Source organism: Salmo trutta, chromosome 2 (assembly GCF_901001165.1).
Source record: "Salmo trutta chromosome 2, fSalTru1.1, whole genome shotgun sequence".
Taxonomy (NCBI): Eukaryota; Metazoa; Chordata; class Actinopteri; order Salmoniformes; family Salmonidae; genus Salmo; species Salmo trutta.
Window position 1 is genome coordinate 11,393,765 of NC_042958.1, and position 15,775 is coordinate 11,409,539.

Genomic DNA, 15,775 nt, shown 5'->3' on the forward strand with positions numbered 1-15,775 from the left:
AATGGTGTAAAATAGTCATATGTTTGAGAAATTGAAGTAATAGCATTTCTAAGGTATTTGAATAACGCGCCACGGGATTACACTGGCTGTTGAGTAGGTGGGACGCTAGCCCATAGACGTTAACAAGCTAGCTGACGTTAGATGGCTGGCTCGCTAGCTAACATTATGTTTATGATCTGTGTGTAGTAATGTTCTCAGAATGCCATTTCGCAATGCTAGTTATAGCCTAATGTTAGCTATCAAACATTGAACCTATTTGGTTAACCTTTGCTAGCTATGACAATTGGTTTGTATTGCTCGTACTCTATGGATTATGGTTAATTGTTTAGCTAGCATGTCTAAACAAAAGACTCCACTTCCCATTATTACATGACCCATCAAGTTAGGCAGCTGTGTCTGACGGTGATTGCAGCCATCTATTGTATAATAATGTCAAATTATTTGTACCTGGAATTTGTCTTTCAGTAGAACACGCCTGACTCTCCTCCACCAGTCATACAAGGAGAATGGTCTAATGCCTCCCATCGAAAAGAGAGCTGGCCCAAGCAAGCACAGGTTACACCTGAAGCATGAGGACTTGCAGCGAGTGCTGAACTTCAACAACTACGCAGAGGATAATGCAATAGTATTACCAGGACGCCAACCCAGGACAAACACTGGTGGAAACCTGCTGCCATCCCATGTGACAAATGCAGCAGTGTGGCGTCTCTACAAGGAATCGATGACAACACTTGGTATGTAAAGCATAAACACATTTAGATTTTTTTTTTTATATGTCCCGCCTACATGATTGGCATTACTTTTATTAATCTCATAGTTTCTGTATTTTCCAGAGGTACGCGTAGTCAAGCTGTGTATTGTCATTTTAACTTCCAGTTTCCAAGATGTTTCTGTATGCGGTGCTGCTGCTCTGCACATTTGTAGGTAAGTGAAACTTCATTGATAATGATGCATAAAAAAAAGCATTACGTTTTACGTTACATTTTCTTTTCATTAACTTATCTTAATAAGTTTGTGCTCTGGTATTGTGCCTGGTGGACCATGCACAAGCTCCACCACAGTCTGGACCTTCACTTCCTGATCACAGGCCACACCAAGTTTTCTCCCCGACTGATGCTTCGGCCTCGTCCAGCAGTGCTTCAGAAAGACCAGAGTAAACACTTTCTGAGATTGCTGGTGTTGTGAAGGACAGCACTGTGACCGGGGCCAACATCCCACAGCTGGTTGGACTGGAGGACGGTACGGTGTTGGTGGAAAGCTATGGCTGGCAACAACACCTGACTCCGTACTTCAGGCCGCTGCCACAGTTGAAGCAGTACCAGCACTTCAGGTGAATATCATTTCATTGCATTGTATGAGGTTATTCTTCTTATCTAAACTTGGGAGGTGAAGTGATACTTTGCAAGGTTGTAATGTCTTCCCAATTTTTTTTGTTATTTCCCGGTTTTACAGCTTCGATGCTCTGGAGCCTGGTGTTGTCGAGGAGTGTTCGGACTCAATCGGGACCAGGTTTCAGGTTTCAACACTGACTTCCTTCCTCCCATAGACGGTCTGCTTGTACAAGCACCACCTGGACTGGACACAGCTATACAAATGTATGTTTTTGAGATGATCATGGAGTTTTTGACAAAGAGGCTATGGACATCACATGCCCAGCACCAAAGTCAAGGACAGGACAAAAACAGGCTCTCCGAATATAGATTCCCTTGTCCATGCTAGGTTCGGACAGACCAGTCATCAGCACTATCTGCAATGCCTAACACACACACACACACCAAACATTGCTGCTGCTATTTAAAAAATAATTATCCCGCTCCTCAGCCACTTTACCCCTGATTGTATGCATATAATTACCTCATCTATCACTGATATCGTATATTTTATTTATATTGACAATCTATTTCTGATATTGCTACTATGCAAGTAACCATTTGTCTGTACCGTTTACACCTTCTGTAGAGACCCATCCACTTGGCAAGATGTGGCTGGGAGTTATTGCATTTCTTTCACATGACCCATCATTTTAGACAAGTTTGTCTTGGTAAGCGTCATCTAATATTCATTAAAGATTTTTTATCTGTTCACCTGGAATTTTTCCTTATCGTAGGCTACTACTTTTTCCACATTCAGTCTTCATCTTTACTACACTACTCACTGTTTAGCACATGACATCTACAAGTCTCTGCTAGGTAAAGCCCCGCCTTATCTCAGCTCACTGGTCACCATAGCAGCACCCACTCGTAGCACGCACTCCAGCAGGTATATCTCACTGGTCACCATAGCAGCACGCGCTCCAGCAGGTATATCTCACTGGTCACCCCCAAAGCCAATTCCTCCTTTGGCCGCCTTTCCTTCCAGTTCTCTGCTGCCAATGACAAACGAACTGCAAAAATCTCTGAAGCTGGAGACTCATATCTCCCTCACTAGCTTTAAGCACCAGCTGTCAGAGCAGCTCACAGATCACTGCACCTGTGCATAGCCCATCTGTAAATAGCCCATCCAACTAACTCATCCCCATACTGTATTTATTTATTTATCTTCCTCCTTTGCACCCCAGTATCTCTACTTGCACATTCATCTTCTGCACATCTACCATTCCAGTGTTTAATTGCTATATTGTAATTACTTCACCACCATGGCCTATTCATTGCCTTAACTTACTTCATTTGCACTCACTGTATATAGACTTTTTGTTTTCTTTTGTTCTTCTGTATTATTGACTGTATATGTTTTGTTTATTCCATGTGTAACTGTGTTGTTGTATGTGTCGAATTGCTATGCTTTATCTTGGCCAGGTCGCAGTTGCAAATGAGAACTTGTTCTCAACTAGCCTACCTGGTTAAATAAAATAAATAAATAAAAATGACCTCACTCGTGAATCCTTATAAAGAGATGGTTGGGACTAAGGCTTAAGAGGGTGTGAACGATGCTGAATGGGTGTAGACAAAGGAGAGCTCTCCAGTAGGTACCAAAACATTCAAAGGCCCACTCAAAAGTGAGTTGGACAAGTTTATCAACTTTCAAAGCAGAATGACTTTCCCATTGTTCCTCAACTGTAGTGTATGACGTATCATTTTGTCTCGACTTCAATCCAATGTAAAAAACACAATTTCAAATGTTGCTACATAAGACCGATTTGAGCCGGTCGGTCACATATGGGTGATTGTTAATGGGACAATTGAGGAAATGTATTGCGATATGGATTTTTATCCATATCACCCAGCTCTACTGGTATGTTATTTGTGAGAATGTCTGCAGCCAGTTGCCTTTCTCTCTGTTCACCAGAGCAGGGTAGAATAAAGTGACGGTTCATAACAAGTGACCTGGCATACAGGAGAGACACGCCGTCGTCTCCACCTCTCCCCACCCCATCCATCTCTCCTCCCGCCCCCTCCACCCTGCCTCCCTGTCAGACAGAGCTACTTGACATGGGTGAGTGTGTGTGGCTCTCTCTGCCATAGACATACACACATCTTACACACTTAGGAATGAACACATGCACAGACAAACACTTATACCGACATTCACATCTAAGGGAAATGTGCAGACACACAAGTCTTTAATGTTTGGTTAATCAAACGCTCAAGCGCAGGAAATTTTGAAGGCACTTCATTCTAGGGCCGTTTTATTCTTGGATATTGTGTGTGCGTTCCTGCACGTGTTTGCCTGTGCAGTGGAGGCTGCTGAGGGGAGGACGGCTCATAATAATGGCTGGAACGGAGCGAATGGAATGGCATCAAACCATGTATTTGATTTCATTCTACTAATTCTGCTCCAGTCATTACCACGAGCCCGTCCTTCCCTATTAAGTTGCCACCAACCTCCTGTGGTGTACTGCTAAATAGCTAATCAAATGGCTACTTGGACTACCTGCATTGACCATTTTTTGCACCAACTCAAGCACTGACTATGCACACACACTGGAATGTACCCACACACTCAAACATACAGTGCCTTAAGAAAGTATTCATACCCCTTGACTTACTCCACATTTTGTTGTGTTACAGCCTGAATTCAAAATTGATACACACAATAGCCCATAACGACAAAGTGAAAACATATTTTTAGAAATTTTCGCAACTTTAGCGAAAATGAAATACAGAAATATCAAATTTACATAAGTATTCACACCCCACATGTTAGAATCAACTTTGGCAGCGATTACAGCTGTGAGGTTTTCTGGGTAAATCTCTAAGAGGTTTGCCCAACAGGATTGTACAATATTTGCCCATTATTCTTAAAATGTTTTATTCAAGGTCAAATTGGTTGTTGATCATTGCTAGACAACCATTTTCAAGTCTTGCCATAGTTTAGTCTTAAATCGGCTTAAATCTAACTCTGCCACTCAGGAACAGTCACCGTCTTCTAGGTAAGCAACTCCAGCGTAGATTTGGTCTTGTGATTTAGGTTATTGTCCTGCTGAATTCTTCTTCCAGTGTCTGGTGGAAAGCAGACAAACAGGTTTTCCTCTAGAATTTTGCCTATGCTTCAGTTTCTTTTTTTACCCTGAAAAACTCAGTCTTTAACGATTACAAGCCTACCCATAACATGATGCAGTCACCACTATGCCTGAAAATTAGATATACCCCAAACATAACACTTGGTATTCAGGATAAAAAGTGAATTGCTTCACCACATTTTTTTTGTGTGAAATAATTGCTTTAGTGCCTTGTTGCAAACAGGATGCATGTTTTGGAATATTTGTATTCTGTACAGGTTTCCTTCTTTTCACTCGTCAATTAGGATAGTATTGTGGAGTAACTACAATGTTGTTGATCCATCCTCAGTTTTCTCCGATCACACCCATTAAACTCTAACTGGTTTAAAGTCACCTTTGAGCTCATGGTGAAATCCCTGAGCAGTTTCCTTCTTCTCCGGCAACTAATTTCGGAAAAACGCCTGTATCTATGTAGTGACTGGATGTATTGATACACCATCCAAAGCATAATGAATAACTTCACTATGCTCAAAGGCATATTCAATGATCGCTTTTTTTTACCCATCTACCAATAGGTGTCCTTTGCGAGGCATTGGAAAACCTGCCTTGGTCTTTGTGGTTGAATCTGTGTTAGAAATTCACTTCCCGACTCAGGGACCTTACAGAGAATTGTATGTGTGTGGTACAGAGATGAGGTAGTCATTTAAAAATCATGTTAAACACTATTATTGCACACAGAGTAAGTCCATGCAACTTATTATGTGACTTGTCAGGCAACATTTTACTCCTGAACTTACTTAGGCTTATCATTTTTAATTAATTTGTAAAACATAATTCCGCTAATGACATTACGGGGTACTGTGTGTAGGCCTGTGACAAAATATCTCAATATAATCCATTTTAAATTCAAAATGTGGAAAAAGTCAAGGGGTGTGAAAACTTTCTGAAGGCACTGTACTTACACTGACATCCCAGCACGCACACTCATACACTGCTTCTGCTATCTATCCTGTTGCCTAATCACTTTACCCCCATCTACAGTATATAGCCATGTTACTGCCTGGTACTCCCGGTATATAGCCATGTTACTACCTGGTACTCCCGGTATATAGCCATGTTACTCCCAGTATATAGCCATGTTACTACCTGGTACTCCCGGTATATAGCCATGCTACTGCCTGTATATAGCCATGTTACTACCTGGTACTCCCGGTATATAGCCATGTTACTGCCTGTATATAGCCATGTTACTACCTGGTACTCCCGGTATATAGCCATGTTACTGCCTGTATATAGCCATGTTACTACCTGGTACTCCCGGTATATAGCCATGCTACTGCCTGTATATAGCCATGTTACTACCTGGTACTCCCGGTATATAGCCATGTTACTCCCAGTATATAGCCATGTTACTACCTGGTACTCCCGGTATATAGCCATGCTACTGCCTGTATATAGCCATGTTACTGCCTGGTACTCCCAGTATATAGCCATGTTACTACCTGGTACTCCCGGTATATAGCCATGTTACTGCCTGTATATAGCCATGTTACTACCTGGTACTCCCGGTATATAGCCATGTTACTGCCTGTATATAGCCATGTTACTACCTGGTACTCCCGGTATATAGCCATGCTACTGCCTGTATATAGCCATGTTACTACCTGGTACTCCCGGTATATAGCCATGCTACTGCCTGTATATAGCCATGTTACTACCTGGTACTACCGGTATATAGCCATGCTACTGCCTGTATATAGCCATGTTACTGCCTGGTACTACCGGTATATAGCCATGTTACTGCCTGTATATAGCCATGTTATTGCCTGGTACTCCCGGTATATAGCCATGCTACTGCCTGTATATAGCCATGTTACTGCCTGTATATAGCCATGTTACTGCCTGTATATAGCCATGTTACTACCTGTATATAGCCATGTTACTACCTGTATATAGCCATGTTACTACCTGTATATAGCCATGTTACTACCTGTATATAGCCATGTTACTGCCTGTATATAGCCATGTTACTGCCTGTATATAGCCATGCTACTGCCTGTATATAGCCATGTTACTACCTGTATATAGCCATGTTACTGCCTGTATATAGCCATGTTACTGCCTGTATATAGCCATGCTACTGCCTGTATATAGCCATGCTACTGCCTGTATATAGCCATGCTACTGCCTGTATATAGCCATGCTACTGCCTGTATATAGCCATGCTACTGCCTGTATATAGCCATGCTACTGCCTGTATATAGCCATGTTACTTTTACTCGTTCTTGTTATTCACTGTGCATTTATTCCTCATCAATATTTCTATTTTGTATTATAGTTTATCTTATCTTGAACTCTGTTGGACCATCAGTAGTCATTTCACTGTTAGTCTACACCTGTTGTTTAACAAGCATGTGAGGAATAAAATGTGATTTGTACTGTGTGCCTGTGTACTGTGGTGTATGTGTGTGCACGCAATGCCCAACACATTGTGACAAGTTCAACCAGAGAGAACAATATCACAGTAGCCATGGCTGGAAATGGACAAGAACAGTGTTCCGCCAAGCGAGCAGAATTGGGTCCGGTGTACTTTATTACTGCGACAAATTCTTTAAGTCCACACAAGATAACAAGCATAGCGTGGAGTTCACTAAAAGATAAGGAAGCAATGTCTAGCGGGAAGAAAATCCACTAGCCAGGGATGTGCCCTACTGCTGTGAAACACTTCAGAGGAACCATTTTCTTTTTTAAAGATAGGCAAATTAAAAGGTCCTATATAAAAATACAATTTCCGGGTGTTTTTTTTAAGGAGATTATTCCGTTGAGTATATGAGTCAATGTTATTTTTCTGGAGCCCTCTTTCCAGAGCTTTAAAGGCCCACTCCGTAATAAAAAAGAACGATAAAAAAAGCTAAGGGACGGCTGTAAATATCACACAGTGAGCATTTAGAGAGCAGTGCACTGTCCAGCGGAGCTGTCCTCTCAGATAAGTCTTCTCCCTCTATCCCTCGCTCTACCACAATCCCTTCTCCCTCCCTGCATCCCTCTCTCTTTCCCTCTCTCCTTCTCCAGCCACCATCCACCACTCTCCTTCCTGCTCTCTCTACCTGGTCCATTCATCCCTATCAACATCCTCTTTCCAACTCCCATAAGTCTCCTCCCCCCATTCCTTCTCTACTCCTTCATACCACCCTCTCTCTCTCTCTCCCTTCATACATCCCATCCCCTCGCTCTCTCCCTTCATACATCCCTTCTCTCTCGCCCCCTTCATACATCCCCTCTCTCTCTATCCATCCATCCATCCATCCATCCATCCACCCCCCCCTTCCTACCACAATCATCCACCACTCTCCTTCCCGCTCTCTCCCCTGGTTCATTCATCCCTATCACAATCCTCTTTCCATCTCCCATAAGTCTGCTCCCCATCCTTTTTCTCCATCCCCCCTCTCTCTCATCCCTCTACCCCCCTCTCCATCCACTTACCCCCCCTCTCTCGCCATCCACTTAACCCCCCCTCCCTCCATCCACTTAACCCCCTCTCTCATCCCTCTACCCCCCTCTTCCTATCCCTCTACCCCCTCTTCCTATCCCTCTACTCCCTGTACCCCCCTCTCTCTCCAACCCTCTACACCCCCTCTCCGTCCATCCACTTACCCCTCACTCTCCACCTCCATCCCTCCACCTCCATCCCTCCACCTCCATCCCTCCACCTCCATCCCTCCACCTCCATCCCTCCACCTCCATCCCTCCACTCCTCTACCCCACTCTCCCGCTCCATCCCTCTAACCCACTCTCCCTCTCCATCCCTCTAACCCACTCTCCCGCTCCATCCCTCTACCCCGCTCTCCCTCCCTCCAACCCGCTCTCCCTCCCTCCAACCCGCTCTCCCTCCCTCCAACCCGCTCTCCCTCCCTCCAACCCGCTCTCCCTCCCTCCAACCCGCTCTCCCTCCCTCTAACCCACTCTCCCTCCCTCTAACCCACTCTCCCTCCCTCTAACCCACTCTCCCTCCCTCTAACCCACTCTCCCTCCCTCTAACCCACTCTCCATCCCTCTAACCCACTCTCCATCCCTCTAACCCACTCTCCCTCCCTCTAACCCACTCTCCCTCTCCATCCCTCTAACCCACTCTCCCTCTCCATCCCTCTAACCCACTCTCCCTCCCTCTAACCCACTCTCCCTCCCTCTAACCCACTCTCCCTCCCTCTAACCCACTCTCCCTCCCTCTAACCCACTCTCCCTCCCTCTAACCCACTCTCCCTCCCTCTAACCCACTCTCCCTCCCTCTAACCCACTCTCCATCCCTCTAACCCACTCTCCATCCCTCTAACCCACTCTCCATCCCTCTAACCCACTCTCCATCCCTCTAACCCACTCTCCATCCCTCTAACCCACTCTCCATCCCTCTAACCCACTCTCCATCCCTCTAACCCACTCTCCATCCCTCTAACCCACTCTCCATCCCTCTAACCCACTCTCCATCCCTCTAACCCACTCTCCATCCCTCTAACCCACTCTCCATCCCTCTAACCCACTCTCCCTTCCTCTAACCCACTCTCCCTCTCCCTCTCCATCCCCTCCCCATACCTCCATCACCCACCACTCTTTCCCTGTCCATTAATCCCTATCAACATCCCCTCTCCCATCTTTCTCCTATGATGATACACATAAGATGTTCCTAAGAGCTGCTATAAAATCAGCTTCATCTGAGCCTTAACCCACTTGAGACAAAACTGACCCAAGGTCTGTGCTGACCTATGGAAGGGAGGTGGTCAGAGACCTGGCCGGGTGGTGCCAGAATAACAACCTATCCCTCAACGTAACCAAGACTAAGGAGATGATTGTAGACTACAGGAAACAGGAAAAGGAGGACCAAAAACAACCCCATTCTCGTCGACGGGGCTATAGTGGAGCAGGTTGAGAGCTTCAAGTTCCTTGGTGTCCACATCACCAACAAACTAGAATGATCCAAACACACCAAGACAATCATGAAGAGGGCACGACAAAGCCTATTCCCCCTCAGGAAACTAAAACGATTTGGCATGGGTCCTCAGATCCTTAAAGGTTCTACAGCTGCACCATCGAGAACATCCTGACTGGTTGCATCACTGCCTGGTACAACAACTGCTCAGCCTCCGACCGCAAGGCACTACAGAGGGTAGTGCGTACGGCCCAGTACATCAATGGGGCTTAGCTGCCTGCCATCCAGGACCTCTACCCCAGGCTGTGTCAGAGAAAGGCCCTAGAAATTGTCAAAGACCCCAGCCACCCCAGTCATAGACCGTTCTCTCTACTACCGCATGGCAAGCGGTACCGGAGTGCCAAGTCTAGGACAAAAAGGCTTCTCAACAGTTTTTACCCCCAAGACATAAGGCTCCTGAACAGGTAATCAAATGGCTACCCGGACTATTTGTATTGTGTGCCCCCCCAACCCCTCTTTTACGCTGCTGCTACTCTCTGTTTATCATATATGCACAGTCACTTTTACTATACATTCATGTACATACTACCTCAATTAGCCTGACTAACCTGTATATATCCTCGCTACTGTTATAGCCTCGCTGCTGTTATATCGACGGGGCTGTTATAGCCTCGCTACTGTTTATAGCCTCGCTACCGGTTATAGCCTCGCTACCGGTTATAGCCTCGCTACTGGTTATAGCCTCGCTACCGGTTATAGCCTCGCTACCGGTTATAGCCTCGCTACCGTTTATAGCCTCGCTACTGTTATATCGACGGGGCTGTTATAGCCTCGCTACTGTTATATCGACGGGGCTGTTATAGCCTCGCTACTGTTTATAGCCTCGCTACCGGTTATAGCCTCGCTACCGGTTATAGCCTCGCTACCGTTTATAGCCTCGCTACCGTTTATAGCCTCGCTACCGTTTATAGCCTCGCTACTGTTATATCGATGGGGCTGTTATAGCCTCGCTACCGGTTATAGCCTCGCTACCGGTTATAGCCTCGCTACCGGTTATAGCCTCGCTACCGGTTATAGCCTCGCTACCGTTTATAGCCTCGCTACTGTTATATCGATGGGGCTGTTATAGCCTCGCTACTGGTTATAGCCTCGCTACCGTTTATAGCCTCGCTACTGTTATATCGACGGGGCTGTTATAGCCTCGCTACTGTTATATCGACGGGGCTGTTATAGCCTCGCTACTGTTTATAGCCTCGCTACCGGTTATAGCCTCGCTACCGGTTATAGCCTCGCTACCGTTTATAGCCTCGCTACCGTTTATAGCCTCGCTACCGTTTATAGCCTCGCTACTGTTATATCGATGGGGCTGTTATAGCCTCGCTACCGGTTATAGCCTCGCTACCGGTTATAGCCTCGCTACCGGTTATAGCCTCGCTACCGGTTATAGCCTCGCTACCGTTTATAGCCTCGCTACTGTTATATCGATGGGGCTGTTATAGCCTCGCTACTGGTTATAGCCTCGCTACTGGTTATAGCCTCGCTACTGGTTATAGCCTCGCTACTGGTTATAGCCTCGCTACTGGTTATAGCCTCGCTACTGTTTATAGCCTCGCTACTGTTTATAGCCTCGCTACTGGTTATAGCCTCGCTACTGGTTATAGCCTCGCTACTGGTTATAGCCTCGCTACTGTTTATAGCCTCGCTACTGTTTATAGCCTCGCTACTGGTTATAGCCTCGCTACTGGTTATAGCCTCGCTACTGGTTATAGCCTCGCTACTGTTATTTTTCACTGTTGTTTTTTATTTCCTTACATATCTATTGTTCACCTAATACTTTTTTTAATTTAACTTAAAAATGTCACTGTTGGTTAGGGCCTGTAAGTAAGCATTTTTCTGTAAGGTCTACACCTGTTGTATTTGGCGCACGTGACAAATAAACTGATTTGAACCTCAACCCACTTGAGACAAAACTGACCCAAGGTCTGTGCTGACCTAAGGAAGGGGACCCTTCCATGAGCGTCGGTGTTCCTTACACTTTGTAATGATGCCTCATATGAACGGATTTGTTTTTCCAGAGAGTTTTTGCTGTGCCATCTTTGAGCCAAAATACATAGACGTTTCTAACTCACCAAATTGAAAAATGTTTTGAACTTTGAACCTACCGGGCCGGTACGGTTTCCTCTTCCTCTTCTTGTTGCCGTCGGTGTCTTCGGCACCCTTGGCGTCGTCGTCAACGGGCTCCCGTTCCGGGCTGGACTCAGACTTAACGTCACAGTACATCATGAGGTCCCCTTCTGGAACGGAACACAACCATGTCACCAAACCCAGGACCACGTCACCAAACCCAGGACTACAGATCGAGGTCTTGTTCATTATGACACGCAATCGAAAACAGTTTTTGCAATGGATAAATAAAATACTTTTTTTCTAGGTAATCCCTCTCTATTGTATGCATTTGATGCTTAATGAACATGACCTGACCCTGCACATACTTCATGTGACCCACAAAAAGCTCAATGTACCTTCCATGGAAGGTCTGCCATCTTGGTGGGCCTGTTGTCCGAGTAAGACCTCTGGAAGAGGTGCCACAGCAGTACATTAAGTGGTGTAATTCAAAATTAGCCACAGACCATTTTAGCGTTAACCCCTTAGCGATAACGCTGGAGTATTTCTCAGATTATAAATGCAAATGAGTGGCACCTCCAGGATTTGTTCAATGATTGATGTATATATCCTTTACATATTGGTCTTGCACAAATGTACTGTACATACCGTATATATGCATGATCAGTCCAAGGTTGACTTTTTTAGTTGTTATTTCTCTCATCTTTCTTCATGCTATGAGGTTCATGTACTGCACTTATAGTGGCTATAACACCTACAGACACCCCAACATAGTCCCTAGTACCTGATCACAACCCTAGTTCACTGCTGTAAATGGTGAAATAGACTTCTTCAAGCCAAGATGAATCTAATCTAATTATCTGTGTGTGCGTTGTCATAATTTCATGTATGGTTATAGCTACATTATAACATAGCGTTACGTGATGTGTACAGCAGCCATTCAACAGGGCTTGAAAATTCACCCGCTGCATGGGTTAAATATACCAGGAAACAGGAAAGGGTTAATTGCTCATCATTAGCCCTTGCTTGCACTCAGAGCAGAGTTCTGACAGAAGGGCTGTGGATTAATTCAGTTAGCCCTGGCCAGCCTCCTCCTCACCAAAATGCCAATTCAGGTATAATTTGCTGACTGCTGTTTTCAAAGACTTCTCTCTGTCAGATTCATTACATGCCTGCTCTCCTTTCCCTGCTTCGCTTTTCCCAAATAGGTTCCAGTGAGGCAGGAAAGTTTTTTCTTTTTTTCCCCTGTTCCTCTACATTTAGAGATGATTGAAACGTTGCTTCCTGGCAAACATACGCTCTTTCTTTTGACCGTTCTGATTAAAAAGCAACGAGGAAAGGATTTATGCCCCCCCCCCCGTCATACCAAAAAAATGTAAACTGAAAACTCAATCCTCAGAAAATAGCCCAGACATTCCAGTGCTGGCCAATGTGAATGGCCATTAAACTCCAATGTCTGCATCTTCTCATCCCAATTCAAACATATTAATCGACATAACATTTTCAATGAAAACAAAAATGGATTGTTAGACTTCTCAAAAGGGGGGGTTATTTGAGCAAGACATCCTCTTTCTTTCTTCTCGTACATTTTTTGCCGGATTGGAGCCCCTGGACTCCTCAAGGTGGGGCACATGCAGCCAACCATTTGTGAAACCCTAGAAGTCAGTTTACCTCGGTTGTTGTCCATGTACCCGTCCCGGGACAGCTCTAAGTAGCGGGGGTCCAGTGGAGACTGGAGCACAGCTACACTGTTTTGATTTATGATCTTCAGTTTGAGCTTGGGCTTGGGCCGCCTGTTCTGTCCTCGGCGGGTCGACGAAGAGGGCACCACCAGGCTCTGCAGCTGGCACATGCCCGACTCTGTCAGACACACCCCATCCTGGGTGTATGTCTTCTGATTGGCTAAAGGGAGGTTTAAGGTTTTCAACAACATTAGACAATGACTGAAAAACTAGCAGCAACAACAGCTCTCGAGGACTTCGAGTACACTAAACATGAAGTATATTAAGTATTGTGAACTAAATGCTGAAGATCACTTACACGTCTAGAACCATATATGTGTTTACGATATACACAGCTCAAAAAAATAAAGGGAACACTTAAACAGCACAATGTAACTCCAAGTCAATCACACTTCTGTGAAATCAAACTGTCCACTTAGGAAGCAACACTGATTGACAATAAATTTCACATGCTGTTGTGTAAATGGAATAGACAACAGGTGGAAATTATAGACAATTAGCAAGACATCCCCAATAAAGGAGTGGTTCTGCAGGTGGGGACCACAGACCACTTCTCAGTTCCTATGCTTCCTGGCTGATGTTTTGGTCACTTTTGAATGCTAGCGGTGCTTTCACTCTAGTGGTAGCATGAGACGGAGTCTACAACCCACACAAGTGGCTCAGGTAGTGCAGCTCATCCAGGATGGCACATCAATGCGAGCTGTGGCAAGAAGGTTTGCTGTGTCTGTCAGCGTAGTGTCCAGAGCATGGAGGCGCTACCAGGAGACAGGTCAGTACATCAGGAGACATGAAGGAGGCCGTAGGAGGGCAACAACCCAGCAGCAGGACCGCTACCTCCGCCTTTGTGCAAGGAGGAGCAGGAGAAGCACTGCCAGAGCCCTGCAAAATGACCTCCAGCAGGCCACAAATGTGCATGTGTCTGCTCAAACCGTCAGAAACACACTCCATGAGGGTGGTATGAGGGCCCGACGTCCACAGGTGGGGGTTGTGCTTACAGCCCAACACCGTGCAGGACGTTTGGCATTTGCCAGAGAACACCAAGATTGGCAAATTCGCCACTGGCGCCCTGTGCTCTTCACAGATGAAAGCAGGTTCACACTGAGCACATGTGACAGATGTGAAAGAGTCTGGAGACGCCGTGGAGAACATTCTGCTGCCTGCAACATCCTCCAGCATGACCGGTTTGGCGGTGGGTCAGTCATGGTGTGGGGTGGCATTTCTTTGGGGGCCGCACAGCCCTCCATGTGCTCGCCAGAGGTAGCCTGACTGCCATTAGGTACCGAGATGAGATCCTCAGACCCCTTGTGAGACCATATGCTGGTGCTGTTGGCCCTGGGTTCCTCCTAATGCAAGACAATGCTAGACCTCATGTGGCTGGAGTGTGTCAGCAGTTCCTGCAAGAGGAAGGCATTGATGCTATGGACTGGCCTGCCCGTTCCCCAGACCTGAATCCAATTGAGCAGATCTGGGACATCATGTCTCGCTCCATCCACCAATGCCACGTTGCACCCCAGACTGTCCAGGAGTTGGTGGATGCTTTAGTCCAGGTCTGGGAGGGGTTCCCTCAGGAGACCATCCGCCACCTCATCAGGAGCATGCCCAGGCGTTGTAGGGAGGTCATACAGGCACGTGGAGGCCACACACACTACGGAGCCTCATTTTGACTTGTTTTAAGGACATTACATCAAAGTTGGATCAGCCTGTCGTGTGGTTTTCCACTTTAATTTTGAGTGTGACTCCAAATCCAGACCTCCATGGGTTGATAAATTGGATTTCCGTTGATTATTTTTGTGTGATTTTGTTGTCAGCACATTCAACTATGTAAAGAAAAAAGTATTTAATAAGATTATTTCCTTCATTCAGTTTAAGTGTTCCCTTTATTTTTTTGAGCAGTATATATATATATATATATATATATATATATATATATATATATCTTTTTTTACAAATAGTGAAATACTCGTGTCCTCATACCGTGGATATTACAGTAGCAAGTCCAACGCTGTCAACTACATTATCAGAAAGTAATGATTAATTTGATTCACACCACCTCATAAACAGTGACTATTATCTGGGTTATTTGGATCTGTAGAGCTTGATTACCTGGTTCTCTTGTTTTAGTCACCATCTGGGTCACCATCGGGGCCTCGCAGCCATCAGACAGGAGGGCTTTCATTTTGCCTGAAACGATGACATGACAAATTTGCAAAATGTCATGAGTCATTATGAATAGGATTTGCAGGATTTCAAAACATTGAAGTCAAAAACAGCAGTGAACACTGTTGCCTTAGTAAATGCATCAAACAGCGAGCACCGGATCCAACCGCCGCCACAAAACGTAAAGAATAAACATTTAAATATGTTACTCAACTATTATTTAATTGAGAATTCCATCATTCAGTTCCATCATTCAAATAAGGATGTCTATTTATCTCCCTACCTCCCCTTTTCCATCACTCCTCACTTTTGTCTGAGGTAAAATCTGTCCCAAATTTCAATCATTATCAGATAGAATGGATGAGTGAACAGGTTGCAGGTTGATATTTAATT

The 15,775-nt window shown here is 45.2% G+C and overlaps 1 protein-coding gene across 14 annotated transcripts in view; it reads right to left on the bottom strand.

The window, feature by feature from the left end:
* The window catches only part of LOC115150500 (histone-lysine N-methyltransferase 2C), a 266,608-nt gene that overhangs the window by 52,733 nt on the left and 198,100 nt on the right, over nt 1-15,775 (bottom strand). For 13 of the 14 annotated variants that reach the window (XM_029693877.1, XM_029693968.1, XM_029693922.1 and 10 more), the window contains 3 exons: nt 15,329-15,406; nt 13,155-13,385; nt 11,522-11,653 (listed from right to left, as the gene is read on the bottom strand). In XM_029693877.1, coding sequence (XP_029549737.1) covers nt 11,522-11,653; nt 13,155-13,385; nt 15,329-15,406 — 441 coding nt within the window. The remainder of the gene's footprint in view (nt 1-11,521; nt 11,654-13,154; nt 13,386-15,328; nt 15,407-15,775) is intronic. The other variant, XM_029693894.1, reaches the window with a different exon arrangement.